Genomic DNA, 22,535 nt, shown 5'->3' on the forward strand with positions numbered 1-22,535 from the left:
TTCCTCCAGTTACAACTTTAAAACCTTTTTACTCTTTATCTCCCTTGCAGCACTGCGTGACCTACAAAGTAGGTCCCAATGCTTGGCCTCTGGCCGAAATTGTATATTCCAAATTCCAACAGTTCTCACATGGCTTCCAGTCCAGAACATCTGAGGGAGCCAATAATCTTTCGGTTTATTATATGTAAATAGGTATGTATCTGATGTAAAAGCATGAATGATAGTGATGATGTCTCAAAGGAATACACATGCAATGTTCACTGACAGTAATCTAACCTACTTACTGTTGCAATGTTTACCGAAAGGAATGTCATACTCAGGACATAGGATATTCAGCTTTATTTAAGGCATTTAAAAAAATTCTGGTTTTCCTTTTTAAATTTTTTATAAAATTTCTTCTTTACAATCAAAACTCACATACTAAATATTAAGCAAATATTTTCTCTTCCCTACGCTTCTTTGTCATCACAGTTCCTGGTTTATGCTGAGCATCAGGATGATTAGCAAGTTCAGGTGGGCATGTAGACACTGGAGAGGATAACATAAGTTGTTTAAGCTCATAGAACAAATGTGAATCTTCCTTGGTTAGGAAGGATATGGCCTTACCCGTCTTGCCTGCACGGCCAGTTCGACCAATTCTGTGAGTGTAGTCTTCAATGTTCTTGGCCATGTCATAGTTGATGACCAGCGATACATCTTTAATGTCAATACCACGACCAGCCACATCTGTAGCTACCAGAATATCTTTAGCACCTGACTTGAGGTTTGCCAGGGCATGTTCTCGCTGTTCTTGGCCTTTGCCACCATGAAGAGTGGTGGCATTGTGACCCAGTTTTTCTAAACCACGTGCCAAAACATCTGCACCTTTCTTCTGATTGACAAATATAAGAACTGGAGGAGTGATTCCATGCTTCAGTATGTCCAGTAATTTCTTTCTCTTCTCCTGTTCGCTCACCATATACACAATCTGTTCAGTTCTCTCAACAGGCTTACCTACAGATCCGATATACACATATGCTGGGCGACGTAAATACTGCCGAGCCATTCTCTCAACTGAGGGAGGCATAGTGGCTGTAAACATGACAGTCTGTCTAAACTTATGTTTTGACAAGAAATTCTGCAAAAGTTTATCTTCATCCTCAGCATCATCAGTGTCGGGCTTTTCATTGGTTACTGGCATAAATTTAAGAATCTTCTGTACATCTGGCTCAAAACCCATGTCAATCATTTTATCAGCCTCATCAAAGACAACATATGTGCACTGATTCAGTACCAAGTACCTATTTTCTAAGACATCTACGAGACGACCAGGAGTTGCAATAACAATCTCACAACCCATTCTCAACTTCATACCCTGTTCTTCCCTTGATAAACCACCAATTACAGCTACTGTTCTAATACCAAGAGGACCACCAAATTTAGACGTCTCCTCTTCAATCTGCTGAGCAAGTTCACGTGTTGGTGCCATAACCAATGCGTAAGGTCCCTGATCTGCATCCTCCAGCCTTGCAATTTTAGGAAGTGACTGGATCCATTCCAAAAGAGGGATAAGAAATGCTAATGTCTTACCTGAACCAGTTTCAGCAACACCAATTATATCTCTATTTTGCAGTCCAATGGGAATTGCCTGTCTCTGAATTGGTGTTGGGTCTTGATATCCAACACTTGAAATGATGTCTAAAATGTCCTTCTTGATGTTAGATTCGGACCATTTTCTTATGGGATTAGGAATTCGCCCTCCTTTAATTGCTATGTTGTAATCTTCTCTAAAGATTCTCCAATCACGTTCAGTCATCTGCTCAGCAGACTTCTCACTCCAATGGCGATCATCCCACCTCTTCTTGTCTTCTTTCTTTTGTTCCTTCTTCATACGTATGACCTCCTGTTCTTTGTCTGCCTGTGTCTGTCGATGCTCAATGTAATTCCCATAAAACTTTGCCTGCATCTTTTTTTGCTCCTTCAAATCAAGCCCTCCAAATTTACCTCTCCCAAAAAAGTGTACAAGATGTTTGTTTATATACAATTCATTATAATCAACAGAAGTGTCTTCACCTGCATCCCAATCAAAAACAAATTTTCGATCATTTAATCTTCGTACTTTTTTCTTCTTTTTAACAATGCCCAAGTACCTTTCATTGACAGCATCTCGTTCTAACTGCTTTTTCTTTTCTAATTCTATGTCTTCTTTGTTTTCCCTGGGCTCACGGTCACGCCGAAGACGATCTCGTTCTCGAGGGTCCTCTTGTCGCAACGCCTGCTCTAGCTCTCTGCGACCATCTTGATACATAACTTCCCGAGCTTTTCTTTCTTCTTCTTGTCTCTTACGCACCTCTTCTACCTGCATGGGAAATAATCATGTCAAAAAGGAAGAAATGACCTTGACCTAACATCAAAAGCACAACTAATTCAAGTAACACAACAGAAAGGCTGGTCAATCTTTTAAATGTATTGAAATATATGTATAAGCAACAGATAATGAGTAAGTTATCACGTTACTATTATGACATATTTAGCAAAAACAATTCATGTTGGCTTGGGAGACACGAAGGATATTAATTTTGTTTTTGAATTGCGAATATTTTTGTAGTAATCTTAAGTCATCCATGCAGTACTGTATTCACAATCCAACAAAATCCAACAACAATGAATACACACATTTAGAGATAATTTTTTTTTTTAAAAAACCTGACCAATCACAAAGATGTCCGTCAGTCATGCCCTCATACATCACAAAAGATAGACTCTTCCATCTTCCTACTTTTCACAAAATCTCAATAAGAACCCACTTATAGCTTGTCTTACACATAATGAGATCCAATATATCAAGATTCTAGTATACTTCTACTTTAATACAGCAATAAGATGTCATGCAAGTTCTAGAGCAAACAGAACTTACAATCTTACACAGTACGTACCTCTTCTTGGCGTCTCTTAAGTGCCTCAGCAGCTCTCTCTGCCTTTGACAGGAATTTTGGTCGGCTAAGAGCCTCCTCTTCAGCTCTCTTTCTAGCCACCATTTCCTCCAGTGATAAAGGTTCTTTTTTCACTTTCTTTTCCTCTTCTTTTTTGGCCTCTGCTTCCTGAAAAGTACATTTCAAATCAATAGCTGTTACTTTTGGATAAATGTTACATAAAAACTGTATTAAGATAAATGGTTGTAAAGGACTAAAAAAATGAAAGCAATTACCAATGGAATTATTGAGTGTATTTACTACTGAATGGAAATAGTACTCTTATTAAGAGAAATTGTCTGTCATTAATTTATGGAAGATTAAGCCATAGTCCCAGATTTTTCCATTGTTTTAAAACTTTCCCTCACTGTTCATTTTACCCATAGATGTCATCTTATAATTTATTGCTTTGTAAGGTAACTTTAGTCGAAGAACCTACTTAAACTTATCTGAAATTTTATAAAAAGCCTCACATTCTGTACAAAATGTCAAAGTTAATGACTATACAAAAGCATTACTAAAAGGCTGCAAAGTACTGAACCACATTATTAACATTTTTATTCTAACCAATACAAACATAACTAAATCTTGCCTCTGATTGTTTATTCATACATTTACAAAGCCAATGTATGAGATTTCTGGGTACTGATTTCTTTATTACACAGTTTTTTCCCTAGAGACATTAACTCTGTTTTATTTGGGAGATCTTCAAATATCCAGGCTGTAAACTGAACCCAGAAGTGTGAAGTGGTTAATTGTTCTTAAGGAGTGATTAAAAGTCCAATTTAAAAGACATGGAGCAAAGTATTCAAGATTAAAAGAGGTACAAAACTAAGTTGACATGAAATTAATTTTAAATTGGCTCCTCTAAACATACGTATAGTATAAATTTACCACTTTTCTCAATAACCATATATAAACTTACCGCCTTTCTCAGTACAGCAAGTGCCACGAGCCATGACAACAGATAAACTAAGTATCGATAATTATTTAGTGTATAACAATTAGTGCATCACAGATAAAAAAATTTCTCATTCAAGTATGTGAAAACTGAATGCAAAGGCAAGCTTGGTAAAAACAGATAAATGCTAAACATGAAAATGCATTAAGTAGTGACTCGTATAGACGATTCCTGAAAAGTATCACGTTAAAACTCACTTCTTCCGCTTTTAAAATTTCCTCCTTAGTCTTTGCATCTGGTGATCTTTTTCGCTTCTCTGGACGTTCTCTTTCCCTATCTCTGTCCCTGTCACGATTTTTTTCCCTGTACAGTATGAGAAAAACATTATAAATAAGCAGTAACATGAACTTTTGTTTAGCTGCTGTTGTTCCTGACAGTAGTTCTCTGAATGCCTCTCCCAAGCAGAGGTCAAACTGCTTTGTGCATTTTAATTTTCAACCTTTCCCTTTGGAGGAAAGCTAGGTAGGAGAGAATGTAGTTCCTTACTTACTAAAACTGTACAGAATATGAAACTCAAACACATACAATGTAAAAATATTACTGATTTTCCCAAGTAACTATGTTTATTTTGCATCCTAAATCAAAGGATACACTCTAATAAAATATGTGTACTATTTGCATCTAGGATGCATTGTAAAATCTGTAAGACATAATAGCCCAATTACTCACAAATGAATTGAAAAAGTATATTAGTATACCACAATATCACTTATTTCTTAAGAATTATACTAACTCTTCTGTGTCACTAAGTCCTAAAGGTTTCTTCCGCATATGAACATATAATTACGTAATTACCACTTTAGTTTCTTTATAAGAATTATAAAATATGGTCATACCAGGTCATACCAACATCATCTACAATATCATACTTGAATAGGTGATGAAAAAGGTGCAAAGATTCAACTTAACAGAAAAAAAACCCGCTGATGGGAGATTTACCTTACCTAAGGTTTTAAAGCAGTTTGATTTTTCAAAACATCTTGGTATTCAGTCAATCTATATTCTAAGTGTAAGACAATCCTACTAGAGCTTTAGTTTGATTCCACCATGATGTAAAAATGGAGTAATGGAGACATGTATATTACATGATTTTTCATTCAAAGCAAACTAATTATTTAATGAATTTTTTTTATGACAAAAATTCAACCCCACGCCCATTTCCTCAAAAAGAAATTCATTATATCATTTTGTAAAAATTACTACAGTCTGACTTGGCTTATTTATTATCTATGTGTAGTAATATTATACAATCACCTTAAGTTTAATAAATCTGTAATATGCCCCCAGTGCTCAACTTGACCAAAGAGAAACACAGAATGGAGTTATAGTATACCCCAGTTCCTCATTGGATGCGTGGATTGCGTACTCGCCTATCAACTGGTAACCCGAGTTTGCTCCTGGCTACTGCCAATTCGGAATCAGAGGAATTTATTTCTGGAAAGTAGAAATTAATTTCTCGATATGATATAGTTCTGATCCCGCAATATGTAAGCTGTAGGCCCTGTTGCTAAGTAACCAATTAGTTGCTAGCCACATAAATAAAAATCTAATCCTTTGGGTCAGCCCTAGGAGAGCTGTTAATCAGCTAATTGGTTTGGTTAAACTAAGAGATAGTACTTAACTTTTTTAATATAACCTAAGAAATAAGCAAAATGCACATATTTTTCATCTAAAACTTACCTGTCCCTGTTTCTGTCTCTATCTCGGTCTCTCTCACTGCCCCGATCTCTGTGGGAGTCTCGATCTTTATCACGGTCACTGCGGTCCCTGTCACGATCCCTATCCCTGTCCCTGTCGCGATCACGTCTGTCCTTTTCTTTCCTTTCCTTCCGATCACGACGGTGTGACCTTAAGCCTATGTCCTCATCCATACTTGAGTGTTACCTGTAAGAGAAACATCTACTGTAAACAATCTGGCAGTGCTTGCACATAGCACAAAATATGAGAACAAAATTAATGAATTAACCATAGCACCAACAAAATATGTAAACATCCATTAAATATCATATACTAACTTGATATTACAGCAGAATAATTTTTCAAAATAATTTTAATTTTTCATGGTAAACATTGAAATACATACTCATCAAGTGGATTTCAGATTGGGATTTTGGGGCACATTCAAATTGTAGAGTGGGGAAAAGCATGATATAGCATTACTGTACAACTCAGTTGGTTACTTTGTGTTTTGTACCATCATAATAAAGTTTGCAGAGTGTAAAGTTGATTCTGTTTCTTACAGCAGTCACATGCTAGCCAACCTCTACAAGCATCTTTTCCTTAGAGTTACAGGTGCATGCTAGCCAACCTCTTTAAGTAGTATTTCCAACAAGGTAGGTGAAATACATTTTTCCATTGTTTATTTTTATTGCTTTGTGCAATGTAGAATACCACATTTTTTTTAACAGTTATGTAATAAGATGTTGCCGTGGTGGCGCAGTGGCAAGATTCTATCCTACCAGTCGGGAGGACCGGGGTTCAATCCCCGCCACTCGCTGGTGGTTTGGGAATGGCACCATTGCATAAACCTGGTGGCCCGCCAACCTAGCGGTCTGAAAACTTGATGGTGAGTAGGAGAATAGGTACCACCTCTCTGGCTGGAGGGGTTAAACAGTGGGCCTAGCGACACACTGGCCACGTGTCTTAGGCATTGGGACCTGTCCCCCAGTGGCTGTCGGCCAAAGAAACAGGAGATCACCGCCTGCCCTATGAGCCTCGCAGGGGCCCAGGAGGACTTTTAAAAAAAATAATAAAATAAAATTTTTCAAATGTAATAAGATATCCTCTGTATAGTTGTCTGCTGATACTGTATGCATTTTGTGTTAATTAGCGTGTTAGTGCTAGTCCTATATACAGTAATCAAATTTACGAGCGATTTATTTCCATTTTATGTGGTAATCCTTCACTGTTGACACCTGTTATGAATCATGCCAATTTCAAAGAATAAAAAAATTGCATTTAGATGGGGTGACTACTCCAAAGGAAGGGTATAGTTTGGATATTTTCCCTTAGTAATGAAATTAAGAATCATTATGCCATAATTATTATGGGACTCACATGAGTCATGTAAAATAGTACCAATACCAACAGCTTTTCTATTAAGCCGGAATACTCTAAGGACAAGCAAAGTTAAAAACTATAGAGTTGATTAGCCCCAACAGCCTGTGATTCAAGTATCTAGTTGATGAGCTTTCCAGTCTATTCTTGAAATATTTACAATTATTAGTGCAATGTCAGATGGGTTCCAAAGTAACTCCTAACAAGTTTCTAAGAACCCCCCCAACCGGCAGGAACCTCTCAGATACTTCTTGTATACATTTGCCTACTGCTGTTGATCCAAATCGTTATTTTTGCTGAATTTAGTTATAAAGCCAGTTCCCCTGGACAAAGTTTTTTGAAAGTTACAAAACCCTAGATATCTCATACAAAAAATCACTTTGCAGGAGATCCTCAGATAATTTCAGGAACTTGTCATCTCTGTCCTAAGTTGAATCAGTTTGACTCTTACAGCTACATTTAAGTTACACGAAGATCTCCATAATATCATATTTATTGTGATTGGAAGTAAGCACATTGCAGTCCATGCCTACACCGCAGTCTTTTTCTGTTGAAGGTGAAGCCCACAAAAGTACCAATGACAGGATTTCACAAAGGTCTTTTGCATTAAACAGCACAGGAAGCAGTTAGGTAGTAATTCTGTAGTAGGGTCTGATAGCTGCTGAAAAAATAGCCACAGCCTACAAACCTATGTAGGCATAGGTAATGTTGTAATACAAAGACTGACATCAAAATGGTCACTTCCCTGGGTACCAGCTGTTAATTAGTCAGAATTGGCAAATAAAACATCTAGCATTATATCTAATAATAAAAATAAAATACCAGTATCATATATATATATGTTCGTTATATAGGAAATGTAGCTCAGACTGTGAGCCTATTCCATTCAATTCAATTCAAGAATGTGAAAAACAAAATGGATCGAAGTTAGGGTAAAAAACCGCGTGGTACAGGGGTGGACAATGTATGATCAATGTGTACAACCCCAAGAAAAGTACATTATAACGCGTCCTGACACCGGAGTAGAGGTCTTTAGCTCCGTTTCTCACCAACAACAGGTCGCGTCTGATACCCATCTCCAATGTCAGGACGCCTTATAATGTACTTTTCTTGGGGTTGTACACATTGATCATACATGGTCCACCCCTGTACCATGCGGTTTTTTACCCTATAAAAAGTTAGGCTAGCATAGCTTGGGTTATGACGCTACGGCAGATGGCAAAATAGCTAGCCCTAGTTTATACTAGGTAGGTAGGTAGATAATCTATAATGATAGCTGCAACAAACGAATACATAATTAGTACTATATACTAGCTAGCCTAGGTATATCATCCAATGCTAAGCGTTACCCTAATGGGTTAAAAGTAAGGCACAGGATATAGGTACGGCAGCCGTATCCCGATCGTGGTAGATATTGGTACGGCAGTGAATTGCGCATGCGTCAATTTCAGACTTCCTGCCGTACAAATAATATAGTGCGGTGAGGGTACCGGCAGATTCTGTCATTGGTGCCGTATTTGCGCTCTTGACTTGCTGTAGATACGGCAGTTGGCTGTATCCGTTTACCAGTTTGCTAATCATACTGTATTATGTAAACCAGAGTTCGGCTTTTACGTGGGGACAGTCCACGCTTTTTGAACCTGTCCCCCTTTTTTCGGTTAGCAAAATGTCCCTCCCCCCTTTTTTGTTTGTTTGGCTTTTGTGAATTTTGTCCCGCTTTTTGTACTACAAGCACAACACTATCCCGATTTTAATGGAATAATCTATAATTTGGTTTAACTTTGCCATTTCACTACCTGGTAAATTCATCTGTCTTCTCCGACAGCTGCAAAATACCCAATGAAGTGAATTAAAAGAATATTGTAAAGTGTATAACGGCCCTTGCAACTGCCGATGTCGGGCAGAATAAAGGGCCGAGAAAATCACCAAAGGTACGATGGTAGTGTAAATATTTATATATAATCCTCTTTGAATCTCCTCTTCGGAATTCTTTTCAGGGCCGATTCGATCGTTCGTGACCTACGTATATGCCATGAATTACCCAATTTTTGAAAGTTTGAGTCTTCATAGATGTCTATGGCTTTCTTCAGCTCGTTAAAGCCTGAAAACATCTGTTTTTTTCGGCGAAAACTAATGTATTATTCCGCGGTTCAATGCTGTTCCGTCACCATTTTTCTTGCTGTCACTGATATGCCCAAAGACGTGTATATACTTCAGTATATAGTCTTTGGATATGCGTGAGGCGGTAAACAAGGGTTAGCGCATGCGCAATTCACTGCCGTACCAATATCTACCGAGATCGGGGTACGGCTGCCGTACCAATATCCAGTTCGTAAAAGTAACTTGGGGCCTCTAAGTACGTTGGTTAGGCGAAATGTAGCTAGGCTAGTACCTAGCTAGGTAGTAATATACTACGCACTGACTGCTTCTTGCATTAGGCTAGCTTTTATTTCTTACATCTAGCATAGGCCTTTATAAGATTAGTCACGTTGTATTTGATAACTTAGGCTTGGCCAAGTCAGTGACGTAAAATTCCTAAGCGTGGAGGCCAGTTTGTAAGCTAGGTAGTCTGGCCTACCGGTAAGGTACTTCATCTTATTAGCATAATGAATATCCCAATAGACGGACGTCTTTCATTCTTACCAAAACATTAATATCCTATTAAATGCAAGAATTACAGTGACCATAAGTGGCGAAGATAATATTAGGGGAATTGTAGCACTTAATCGTTTGCACAGCAGACACTCCAAAAGTTTACAAATATTACACTAAGTGTACGAGGTAGAACTGGAAGTTTTTTTTATGAAACGTCATGAAAGCTTCGTATTTGATCCTGTTTTTAAAATTAAATTCATAAACAAAACAATAATGGCAATGACAAGTCATTTTAGTAATCAAATGCGTTTTTCATGGGTTTTTATTTTGTTTTTGGGGTGAAGGTTCATCTAGCAGTGCAATAATGCAGTAGTAATCCTGGAATATTACCTGTTAGGCTGTTAAACTTACGAAATTTATGCTATTTTTATTACTTATTTGGAATAATTGTGCCATGTTTAAATATCTTATTAGTTTATTTATTGTATTGGTATCCTTTGCATCTCTCTAATTACTTCTTTATAAAGACTTCAACAAAACAGGATAGAGGTTCTCATTTCAAGACGTAGAATATTTTGTTTGTACAACGTTTGTTTTGCTTTGACAATATTCATAGATACAATATAATTATTTAATAATGATTCATACAAATTAAATCCCTGCAAATATAATTTATGGCATTCCTTTAAACCATACGTATTACATGCAGGATTTATGTAAATAATCCAGTTAGCCCTGCTGTACTATTTATGTTCCATACTATGCCTTTAAAGACTGAAATCTTTCATTACAAGAGACATTACAATTAATAACAACTTGGGGGGTGGGAACTTTTTATAAAAGTCATATTAGACAGGCACCCAAGCTTTTAACATTTCCATTACTACTCTTCAGACACCTATTCTCGTCATTTTCTGTTTATTTTCGGGGCCTTCCTAAACATAGATGTATGTTAGCCCTTGTGGCCTTGGTCAATATATATATATATATATATATATATATATATATATATATATATATATATATATATATATATATATATATATATATATATATATATATATCTGTGTGTGTTTATCACATCACCGTGGTTCATATATACACACAAATGCCCTATTATATATCTAATTCTTCGCTCTGCCTCGGAATTAATATATTTTCATATAACCGAAGGGGAATGTTTTAGCTGGTAATGATAAGTGTGTGTGTGTGTGTGTTAACTACGGTGCGGAGCGGAGCAAGGGCGTAAGTGCCACATCGACCAAAATAGAGATAATAGTACGACATTTTTCCCCAGGCTTTCCTCTGTGCATAAGTACTTCATATGTGACCGTTAGGCTTGAATTCAGCATTATGGTCTGATACGCCATTGAACACAAGTACTTTGTCACTCTTATGCCATGAACAGACACCCTTGCGCAAGGGCGTCTCTTCATTGTTCCTTTAAACCCGGGATGGTGCGCACCTGGTATTGCCGTCTCTCACCACACTGTTCTCGTTCGGTCTCTCAACGGCCAATGAAAACGCCCACAGACTTTGCCTCGCGTTTCTATTGGCGTGACGTAGCTCTCATCATGTATGACGGGACACAAAGATGCCGTCCGGGCCGCCCTTTCTCCTGTTCTCTCGCTTGCTGACACTGTGGCAATGCTGTCTCATTCGTGGATGCCCTGTTATTTTTTAAAATTTTACTTTTTACCGGTATTTTCGTAGCATTTCAATAGTGTATTAACAATGGCTGACAGTGTTGATAATAGTGATCACCGAGTGATCGTTATTATTGAAGATAAAGCTGATAATAGTGATACAAGTAAAGTTACTGATAAGTCTGGTACTTCGCCTGGTCGTAAGAGGAAGGCCCAGCCTGAAACTTGGAAAATGAATATCGCTAAAAAACTTCGTAATGAGGGTAAGGCTTACATTAGCCGAAAGACTCACAAAGAAGTAGAAGCACGTAAAATAGGACCTGCTTGTGCTGACGGGTGTTTTGAGAAAGTTACCATGCCTGTGATAGAGGCATTGTTTAAAGAATATTGGGACATTGGAGATTACAATGCCCAAACGTTGTATTTGCAGAAATCAATGGTTTCGGTGCCGTAAAACGTCACAGGGTACCCGCAGAGGAAAGTTCGCGTACACAAACAAATTTGTACAGTGTGGTGTATGGAGATAAGCATTACAAAGTGTGTAAAAAAGCTTTTATGGCTATTTTTGGAATAGGGGATAAGAGGGTGCGTGTTGTTTTAGAGAAACTGACAGCGGGGAAAACAGCAATGGCGGACAAGAGGGGAACAAACGCGAGGGTATCAAAATTTTCTGAGGAAAAAGGAGACCTTGTGCGTGAACACAATAAGAAGCTGCCGACCATGACCTCTCGTTATTCTCGGGCAAAATACCGTAACCTTGCTAATACTTGCAGCACCTCGGAATTGACAGCAAATAATGAAAAACATAAACAAAGGGTTTGTGAACAGGCTCATTTGGGTGAAATGCAACGTGAGTTTGATGCTCATAAAGGGCGTGCTGAAGTTACTGATGAGCCTGGTACTTCACGTGGTCGTAAGAGGAAGCCCCAGCCTGAAACTTGGAAAATGAATATCGCTAAAAAACTTCGTAATGAAGGTAAGGCTTACATTAGCCGAAAGACTCATAAAGAAGTAGAAGCACGTAAGATAGGACCTGCTTGTGCTGACGGGTGTTTTGAGAAAGTTACCATGCCTGTGATAGAGGCATTGTTTAAAGAATATTGGGGCATGGGAGATTACAATGCCCAAACGTCGTATTTGCAGAAATCAATGGTTTCGGTGCCCGTAAAACGTCACAGGGTACCCGCAGAGGGAAGTTCACGTACACAAACAGCTTTATACAGTGTGACGTATGGAGATAAACGTTACAAAGTGTGCAAAAAAGCTTTTATGGCTATTTTTGGAATAGGGGATAAGAGGGTGCGTGTTGTTTTGAAGAAACTGACAGATTGGAAAACAGCAATGGCGGACAAGAGGGGAACAAACGCGAGGGTGTCAAAATATTCTGGGGAAAAAGGAGACTTTGTGCGTGAACACATCAAGAAGCTGCCGACCATGACCTCTCGTTATTCGCGGGCAAAATCCCCTAACCGCGTGTACATGGAATCGAATCTTAGTGTTGTGAAGTTGTATGATATGTATGTAAAGTTTATGAAAGAAGAACATCCAAATGTAGATATTGTTTCCATTAATTTTTATAGTAACGTTTTTAGGACCGAATTTAATAATATTGGTTTCGTGCCTCCAGTCGTTGATATGTGCAACACCTGTGATTTATTGACTGCAAGTATTGAAAAGTATGAACGAGTTGGTTGTGAACAGGCTCAGTTTGAAGAAATGCAACGTGAGTTCCGTGAGTTGGATGCTCATAAAGTGCTTGCAACACACGCCAGAACTGTACTATATAGCTTTAGTAGTTCAGACAGTGATGATTTTATGGCGTTGTGTTTCAATCTGCGACAAGCATTGCCGACACCCAAGCTGAGTACTAGTGTTGCTTTTTATAAAAGAAAACTGTGGACATACAACTTTTGTGTTTTTAACTTGAAAACACAGAAATCGACCATGTACATATGGGATGAGGTTACGGCACGGCGAGGGTCATGTGAGATAATGAGTTGTGTGAACCATTACATTGAGGCTAATCATGTTGCCAGGCAGAAAAAGCTTGTTCTTTTTTCTGATAACTGCGCTCGACAAAATAAGAACATCATCATGATCCTCGGATGTCTAAGGCTGATGCACAGTAAGAGATTCGCCAGGATTGAACATTACTTCATGGTGTCTGGCCACGCTTATATGCCTTGTGATCATCAATTTGGCTATATAGAAGTGAGGCTAAGGAGGGAATCCACAATAAGCAGCAAATATGAGTACATGGAACTCATTAGGAATGCTGTCAGAGAAGGATTTCATGTTGTCGAAATGACGCAGAATGACTTCCTGAACTTTGAGCTTCTACAATCACGCATCACAAACCGCACGTCTAAAACTACCAGCTTGCAGGATGCCAGGGTCATTGTGTATGACTGCAGGTATGGGGAGGGGTATGCCATCAAGAATAACTACGACGTGGCAGACACTTCTGACAACCATCAAGTCCGCCTCATGAAAGGCAGAGGGAAGTACTCCCAGATGGCCTTTGACTTGTCTGAGGTAACTCTGCCTCCTAGGTACACCACCCCCATACCTCTGTCAAAAGAAAAGCTACAAGATATCAAGGTGACTTAATGCTTGATTCATTATTTTGTTTAAATTGGTAATAACATCAGATTTATGCATTGATGAATGGTTTTAAAATAGGAATACAATCCACCTTTTTATTGCTGTTTACTTACATGTTTATTCTAGGATCTGGTGCTTTACGTTACCCCACTTGAGAGCGCCCAGTACTTCAGGGACATTATTGACAAACAAGACGGGGGAAGACTTGATGATACCCCAGAAGAAGAAGAAGAAGAAGAGGAGGAGGTCCCAGTCAGAGGTGCAGACATAGATGCCCTAGATACTCTTTTAGAGTACCAATGATTGTGTTTCACCCTCTTCATAATTTAACGTTGAAACTTGGCCCATTGAGTTGGTGAGTAATGAAATTTCTCTCTCTCCCTCTCCAAATTTTAGCATGCATGGTTTTTTTTTTTTCCATTATTTTGTATAAAATGATAACATCAGATTTATGCACTGATGAATGTTTTTAAAATAGGAACGCAATCCACTTTTTAATTGCTAGTTAGTTATATTTTAATTTTTTGTCTTGTTCTAGGATTTGGTACCTGACGTTGCCCCACGGGAGAATGCCCAGTAATTCAGGGGTATTATTGACACTCAAGAAGGAGGAAGGCATCATGATACCCCTGAAGAAGTAGAAGAGGTCCCAGTTAGAGATGATGGCCTGGGCACAAATTTCATGTCGATATTGCAGTATTTTCAGCCCATTATTTTGGTATACCTACGTTTTTTGTTATAATTTTCAATGAAAGTAGTTAACTAAGAATTTTATTTTTTATTTACCATCAGTCTAAAAAATTTATAATATCCAAATTATTGATTAAAATGTGATATTGCAATTGATGTTATTTATTGCTATTTCCCTTTTTCTTATCTATATTGAGCTGGAGTTTTTTAATGGCTTTTTTTCTTGCTTTGTAATGTCAGTAAAAGAGATGGCTACTAAATCTATATTCAACTGCAAAAATCTTCATTCTCAAACAAAATGATAAGCCGTGACAATACTGTACCCTACATTTTATACTATACCTTAAGAATAACGTATAATAATGCCACAGTGTTTGGATATATGGTACAGGGATAAATTTTGTTTAAAATGGTAAAAACTAGATTAAAATCGTATGATTGGTTACAAAGATATTGATGTTTGAAAAGTTTAAATGCATTTTTCCTTTAAAGAAAAGAAAGGAAAAACTCGCCAATACCCTTGCTCCGCTGGGCGCCTATTTAATATATATGTGTGTGTGTATAATTGCATATATTTACTTTTAGATAGGTAGAATATATATATATATATACATATACATATATTTGTCGACAGATAAAGATGTGTATATTATACACATACATACAAGATAAAATCTTATTCCAAATCACACAGGAATAAGGTGTGGTTCTTATCTGCATTTTATCTTAAATCGAGATAAAGAAAGGGTCATATAATCTACCCACTCATTGCCAGTGTCAAAGAAATTCTGCAGCTAGGAGACGGAACTTCAAAAGATGACGTCTCCCATATTTAGAATTTTGAGGAAGACGAAGTGAAACGGTGTTGGAATGGAGAGAAGTTTGTTTTTATTTATTAGTTACACGATAGGATTATCTGTCGCTGGTGCTTTTGATATTCCTCAAGGTAAGGGCATTTGTGCTACTATAATCCTGGAGTTTCTTCGGCTGCTTCACCTTGTTCATTATTTTGGAGTCATTTTTTAAATCAGATTTCGTACTGGAGAAGTACTAAATCTCTCTCTCTCTCTCTCTCTGATATATTTTCATGAATATCGTAAACCTAATTACAAACGAATAATTCGGTTAACTGGTATCTCCATTCATTTTCAGGCTTTTGTCACCTAACACACACCCCTCCCTCTCAGTTTAACGCGCGTTCACATTGTTAAAATTACGTTAATTAACGTTAGCTCACCACTTTCAACAAAAAGCGTGAATCCTCTTTTCCAGAATGCCTCGTGTCCTCTGAATGGGAGGGACAATGGGACGCCGCCACCAACATGGAAATAAGTTTCTGGGTTCCACTGTCAGGTGACGAAGCGAACAGTTCCACTGCTCTCCTTTCGGTGAAGCTTAGTACAGATAGAAAGGAAACCGATAACAACGCTTTTATCGAATTCCGGAAGCCGTATATCCCTACGACGTATTCCGGGGATAAGGGTGTAAATGGAATTCCGCAGACCCATGGGGTGGAAGTGTCCTCAGAAGGGTGGACGGACCTGTTCTTGGCGTCTGGTGACGGGATGCGCGTTTTAGACGCGGAGGGGAAAGAGATGTTGTCACTGAATGAATCTCTTCAGCCTAGTAGTACCCTAGTCGTCGTCCGTGGCCACTTCGTGACGGTGAATTGCAGAAAACGTGAGCATATATTGGTTGTTTCTCTTTTCAGTATTGTTAGAGGGTGCTACTTTAGCTTTGGTAAATGTAAAGTAGACGGCCGCACGAAGATATCGTATTGATATAATTTCTCGTATCATGTAGCATCGAACAAATTTTTTTCCTTCTTTTTTTGGCTTATAAGAGAAATAACCTTCAATACGGTATGTGTAAGACATGACTACGAAGGACTATGAATTCTGTGTATTGGAATCAACAATTTTAGTTTTTTTTTTCTTTCTTTTTTCCATTCTGAATACACTTTCATTTCGTTACGTCTTGCCTCATTCTCCCTAGTGTTGGTTTTGCAGAATTACCATATCTGTCACTCTTCGTGTCTTGGAAGTTGCATACAAGCTTCATATGCTACGTCTTTTAATCTTATACCTCGTATGCTTATTAAAGTAACACAGAAATTGTGCTCCATTATCTAAGAACAAAACCCACAGAAAACTTGCAATAGTTTTCTGAAGTTGACACCTGTGCAAACATATCACGCTAATAATGGCTACTGTTTGGTTGGTTAAGGGTCGAGGCAATGCCTTTATAACGGCGCCTCTTAATCTTAAGAGTTATTTTTATTTGTTAATCTCTGTAGTTTTTTAATTCTGCTTAACAATGTGACAAAACGTTCTCCCACAGCTCTCAAAGTTTGGTCCCTTGCGGCAGACAACGGCACCTCCAGTGTGCCGCTCTTTTCCAAAGATCACCTGTGGTCTCGTCTCACGCTGTATTCTGAAGCCCCGTCGACTCCCAGGCTGCGTTTGTCAGAGGATTCGAACACCTTCCTCCTGGGCTGGAATGGGACATCGGTCTGCGCAGTGTCGGAAGAGGAATTCGGTGATGGCTACATTCCCTTACCTCCTTCGGCCCAGCATAATCTCACGATTAGCTGTAGAAAAGAAGCGGTTGCCGTGTTTTGTGATGTTCTGGTGAGTTTAGTTTAGTTGGTCCTTTTCGTCCTAGTAATCGGTGTTCAGCGTTATAGTACTATATTCAATCAATGACTAACCAAAGCTTATGTAAGAAGCAGAAAACCCTTTTTCATGTTAGCAACATTTTGTCGAAAATTTCAAAAGAAATTTTGACATTTGTCTCTGTTTCTGTAGGGATATTGGTATAATTATCTTATTATTTCACCACCTGAGTAAACAATCTTTGCATTAATTTTTTCTTTGAAGTATAAATCAAGATTATTTTTTTATTTAATGTAGTATCTACGTCTCTTGTGAAGAATATTAAAATTTTAACGATTATGATATAGAAGGAATAGTGAGTGAAACCTCGTTGGCTTAAAAGACCCAAAGTAATTTCATTAGTTTATTGTGTAAATACAGAAATTTAATTTATCCCAGCTGTTATAATAATACTGTATTCATATTTTGAGTGGACAGATGATGAGTTTGAATCTCTTTTCACATTCATTGCTATGTATGGTCGCAGCCAGTGTGGGGGCCTCGCTGCACACACCAAATGTTGGCAATGAGAAAAGTTGTGAAAATCATTAAAGTAAAAAAATGCAGCAGATGTTTTAAAATCCGTAAATACATAAAGTACAAAATAAAGGGTGCAGTACATACTCATACATAAAATACAGAATAGAGGGTACAAAATAAGGACAAATTACTGACAACTTCATGCAGGTAAATAATAACAGAATCTGAGTCTCCCCATCCCAAAGACTGAAATCCTGGTTGTGGTCATTAATTGAAAATTATGTTATCCAATCATTAAAAACTATTTTTTCTGACTCCAGAGTGGTACCGAAGGAAGGAGTATTTGGTCTGTACAGCTGATCTCCATTCCAGGGAGTCTGACTGTCCAAGCAAGCTCAGGAGAACATCTGTATGTACTTCTTCATCGCAGGGTACCACTCAGCCTTCAGGAGGGATTGAAAGGTCAGGTGCTTTCTTTAAAAGAAAGGTTAGGAAGTTTAAAAACTCTCTTCACATAATTTTCTGAAGCGTTCTGCTCCGGTATTTCTGAAGCGTTCTGCTCCGGTATTTCTGAAGTGTTCTGCCTCGGTATTTCTGAGGCGTTCTGCACAGGAATTTCTGACGTGTTCTGAAAGCGTTCTGCACAGGAATTTCTGAAGCATTCTGCACAGGAATTTCTAAAGCATTCTGCACAGGAATTTCTGAAGCATTCTGCACAGGAATTTCTGAAGCATTCTGCACAGGAATCTCTGAAGCATTCTGCACAGGAATTTCAGAAGATATCTGTACATAAAATTCAGAAATATTCTGTACCAAAAATCCAATTATTTTCTGTACCAAAAATCCAATTATTTTCTGTACCAAAATTTCAGCAAATTCTACGCAAATTTCAGAAATTTTATGTTCAGAAATTTTAGAAAATAGCTGTCGTAAAATTCCAGAAATTTTCCATACCAAATATTCAGAAACTTGTTGTACACAAATTTCAGAAATTTTCCGTGCAAAAGTTTCAAACTCTTCCTTTACACAAATTTCAGAATGTACAAAAAATTTTCTGAACAGGAATTTCATGAATTTCAGAAACTTTCTGTACAGGAATTTTATGAACTTCAGAAACTTTATGTACAGGAATTTCAGGAATTTCAGAAACTTTTTGTACAAGAATTTCAGGCATTTCAGAAACTTTCTGTACAAGAATTTCAGAAATTTCAGAAACTTTCTGTACAGGATTTTCAGGACTTCCAGAAACATTCTGCTCACAAATTTCAGGAATTTCAGAAAGATTCTGTAGAGGATTTCATGAACACTCTGTACAAAAAATTTCAGGCACTCTCTTTCAGGGTAACTAAGAAACTGTTCTTCAAATTAAATACAAAAACTTTCTGAAGTTCAGATACTTGGTTCTAAATAAAAGTCCGGAGTCTTTCTTTTAAAAGTAAGAACTTGAAATTTCAGTTACTAGTATAAAAAAATAGAAAATCTTAAAACTTGATAATCTACCCAAAAACTTTTATAATAAAAAATAAACCAAGAAACTTTATTCTGTTAAGTCTAAAGACGTTCTTTAGAAAGTCCAGAACTTTGGCGAATTGAAAGGTGAAAACAGATGTTACTTTGAAATCAAGGTAAAAGTCTTTCAAAGTAGAGAAAATTAAAGTCATACCTCACAACAAAATAGCTGCCGGAATTTCTCTTTGCAATAAAGTTCGCTTACTTTCCTTACAAGAAAGTTCAAACATTTTTAGTAGCTTATAAAAAAAGTGTCAACGAAGATATTGGTGTGGAAATTTAAATGAAGTCTTGCGATCGATCTTTGTTCATACGTGCACACTTATTTTTCCTTCTTTCTCTAGAGAGATGTAGAGAGAATATATAATATCACAATACTACTACTGGCTGCTGTATATTGATAAGTTAATTGTTCTGTTTTATATCAGGAGGCTACCTTTCATTTAAGGACACTTAATTAAGACTTTACATATCAGTTCTAGGCTTGGCCTAAGCTAATTGATTAAGGCTATGCATATCAATTCTAGCCTAGGCCTAAGCTAATAGAAGTGTACAAAACAATAATCTCTGGCCTATTCTTAGCTGGAACTAGTACTTGATGTCGGAGACGGACGAATCTGCATCTTGAGGTTAAGGTTGAGGAATGGAAAGTACTTCTTGATGTTTCACAGCAGCAGGAAAACCTCGTTAAAATATTCGACTAACTCCTAGTTGAGTGCTTTCCATAACTGTCCCCGGCGACAATGGGTTCTTTAGCATACTTCGTTCCTGCCTAGAACTCGCCTCTGTGACTGGTTCCTATAACTGGTTCCCTGCAATACAAAAGTTCTTTTAGGATAGCATTCTTTTGCCAAATGGCACGCAGTCCTTAGCCTAGGCTATACTATATACTCGTGCGTAAGTTGACCGTTACACAGCACAACTAGCCTGGCTCAGGTCCTGCCCTGGCTTGACATTCATAACGCAAAGTGGCATTTAACCCAAGATTTGGCATTTTCATAACAACTTTTTGAAGAATATCGCATATCTTATCCTGCTATGGTGGTACCTACAATTGCAACCTCATGCATGCTCAACATGGTGCAACTAAAGTAACATTACCGTTCTTGGTTATTTGCTGTTACGTCAAGGTAAAAATACAAAAGAACACTATGAACTGTTACCAGCCAAGCAGAGTGCATACCTTTGGCAAGGGAGAGATATTGCAATTCACTTTCCAGATGCAAGACAAGGGGAGCTATAGTAGTACTATTCCTTTCCCCTCTTTCCTCGTCGTCGTCTGACGCGTCTCGATTCGGAATTTCGAACAGTCAGATTTGTTGTCGCAACCAAGATCTATCTTGGTCGCAACAACACACTTACTTACTTACTTACTTACGTCTACGCACTTACGTACGCACACTCGATCATAGACAACCTCAGCTTGGAGCGGCTGACTCCAAGACTTGATAAAATGAAGACGGCTTCGTTTTTCCAGTACGCTAATTTCGAAGGGTATTTGCATTAACTTATTAACTTGAATGAGGGGTTTCCATCATTACACACACATACATGTATATATGTATATATATATATATATATATATATATATATATATATATATATATATATATAAGCGAATACCACGGGAAATGATAGACGGGAATCCAAGCGCTTTCGTCTTTATTCAGACATCGTCAAGTAGCTCCTTGACGATGTCTGAATAAAGACGAAAGCGCTGGATTCCCGTCTATCATTTCCCGTGGTATTCGCCTATTTATGAAGTCACGTGCATCTACTGTGATTTTTTAAGCATATATATATATATATATATATATATATATATATGTGTGTGTGTGTGTGTGTGTGTGTGAATTTGTGCATACTATACACGTGTATATTCACAAATTCATATATATATATATATACTATATATATATATATATATATATATAGATATATATATATATACATAATATAGATGTGAAAACATATCTTCTGCTCATTACTTTCATCGATACAAATTTGTGACATTTTCATGTATGTTATATATATATATATATATATATATATATATATATATATATATATATATATATATATAATATGCATACATACATACATACACAGAGAATGGCTGTAAAACATATACTAGTAGACACAAAAGTAATGACAAAGCGATGTTTTTTTATTCTTTCCTGGTTTGGATGGTCGAGACTGATAACAACCACAGAAATCAACAGAGATCACTTTTGTTAACATGTCAGTTGATAAAGCAAGTGATAACGAAAGAAGGATTGCTTTTATCTAATCGAATTCTTCGCCCAATGTGTTCACACCTGCCTTGTCATCAGGAAGTGTTACAGTACAAATTTAAAATGACGAAATGAAACACCCGAGATCGATCCCGGAGAGGGACGGACGACTATAAGATCCGTTGTCTGAAAAAAACTTTTTTTGACGAAGCTGATCAAAGAAGCGAATCATGTGCTGGGGTGTTGGCCAACTGTGGTGGATCGTAGTTTTGATGAGAAAGTACGGCGGACTATAGTAGATTCACATCGACAGTGCATCTGATGTCTAGACCCGTCCCTTACGACCCTCCTGATTGGCTGTTGATAAACCAGTCACGGGGCTGGAAACTCTCAGTCTCTCGAGAGAGTTCACACAGGCAGGATGTATGTTTCACCTCTCTTGAGGGATACTTTTGAAAGACGTATTCTTCAGGGAGGTGTAACATACATCCTGCCTATGTAAACTCTCGAGAGAGACAGAGTTTCCAGCCCTGTGATTGGCTTATCAACAGCCAATCAAGAGCGTCATAAGGGACAGGTCTAGACATCAGATGCACGGTTGTTGTGAATCTACTATAAATAGCTATTATATGTAGAAGACTTGCTTTAGTAATTATCATTGCATTAATGACAAAAAATTTATTTACTATGCTTATTAGTTTCCTTTTTTATATATTTTACTATTATGTGATTACAGTGTGTTTACGTAGCATCGTGGTTTTTCGTTTTTATGTATATCGCAAATTTACTTTCGTGATCGTTCTGTAATCTTACTGTCAGATAGAACACCATATAAGTATTCTGTGGACAAATTTTTATTTGATTTTCCAGGAAGACTTCTTACGAACAATGTATAAAGTCATTAAATTTGGGCTGATTTCTCCAGATTTCTTCATATGACAAGCCCAGGAGAAATTGATATTAGCGGCCAAATGTTTTCTAGTTAGTGAGTTCACTTATCGGTAAAATATTTACTACAAGACCATAAATAGTAAACCTTTTGATTAAGAAAAACATTGATGATTAGCTACAGGATTAACATTTCATTCTTACAGAAGGTAATCTGTTCATTTCAACTTGAGAATATCAGGTCTTAAAACTGCATATTATTATTA

General features: G+C 37.4%; 3 protein-coding genes across 3 annotated transcripts in view; 2 read left to right on the plus strand and 1 right to left on the minus strand.

Annotated features, from left to right (window-relative positions):
• Positions 1-324: 324 nt before the first annotated feature.
• Positions 325-9,767, minus strand: LOC135200852 (probable ATP-dependent RNA helicase DDX23). The gene is made up of 5 exons (XM_064229556.1): positions 9,613-9,767; positions 5,593-5,796; positions 4,110-4,215; positions 2,916-3,080; positions 325-2,338 (listed from the first exon to the last, which is right to left on the minus strand). The coding sequence occupies exons 2-5, from the start codon at positions 5,781-5,783 to the stop codon at positions 428-430; spliced, it is 2,373 nt and encodes a 790-aa protein (XP_064085626.1). The 5' UTR covers positions 5,784-5,796; positions 9,613-9,767; the 3' UTR covers positions 325-427.
• Positions 9,768-11,176: 1,409 nt separating this feature from the next.
• On the plus strand, positions 11,177-14,532 carry LOC135200853 (uncharacterized). The gene is made up of 3 exons (XM_064229557.1): positions 11,177-13,811; positions 13,941-14,169; positions 14,353-14,532. Exons 1-2 carry the CDS (start codon positions 11,766-11,768, stop codon positions 14,115-14,117), a joined length of 2,223 nt encoding a protein of 740 aa, XP_064085627.1. The 5' UTR covers positions 11,177-11,765; the 3' UTR covers positions 14,118-14,169; positions 14,353-14,532.
• Positions 14,533-15,265: 733 nt separating this feature from the next.
• LOC135200510 (uncharacterized) overlaps positions 15,266-22,535 on the plus strand; it is a 55,587-nt gene continuing 48,317 nt past the window's right edge. The window contains exons 1-4 of the mRNA XM_064229160.1: positions 15,266-15,450; positions 15,777-16,184; positions 16,845-17,134; positions 17,959-18,100. Of these exons, the coding sequence (XP_064085230.1) occupies positions 15,375-15,450; positions 15,777-16,184; positions 16,845-17,134; positions 17,959-18,100 (916 nt within the window). The 5' untranslated portion in view covers positions 15,266-15,374. The remainder of the gene's footprint in view (positions 15,451-15,776; positions 16,185-16,844; positions 17,135-17,958; positions 18,101-22,535) is intronic.

Source organism: Macrobrachium nipponense, chromosome 27, assembly GCF_015104395.2.
Source record: "Macrobrachium nipponense isolate FS-2020 chromosome 27, ASM1510439v2, whole genome shotgun sequence".
NCBI classification, from domain to species: Eukaryota; Metazoa; Arthropoda; class Malacostraca; order Decapoda; family Palaemonidae; genus Macrobrachium; species Macrobrachium nipponense.

Bases quoted from the DNA above. Each gene is read 5' to 3' on its own strand.
- LOC135200852 (XM_064229556.1), bottom strand. From the start codon at position 5,783: ATGGATGAGGACATAGGCTTAAGGTCACACCGTCGTGATCGGAAGGAA. The intron at 4,216-5,592 runs GTAAGTTTTAGA...CATACTGTACAG, and splicing joins AGAGACAGAAACAGGGACAG to GGAAAAAAATCGTGACAGGG. The intron at 3,081-4,109 runs GTGAGTTTTAAC...TGTACTTTTCAG, and splicing joins AAATTTTAAAAGCGGAAGAA to GAAGCAGAGGCCAAAAAAGA.
- LOC135200853 (XM_064229557.1), top strand. From the start codon at position 11,766: ATGGCTATTTTTGGAATAGGGGATAAGAGGGTGCGTGTTGTTTTAGAG. The intron at 13,812-13,940 runs GTGACTTAATGC...TGTTTATTCTAG, and splicing joins AAAAGCTACAAGATATCAAG to GATCTGGTGCTTTACGTTAC.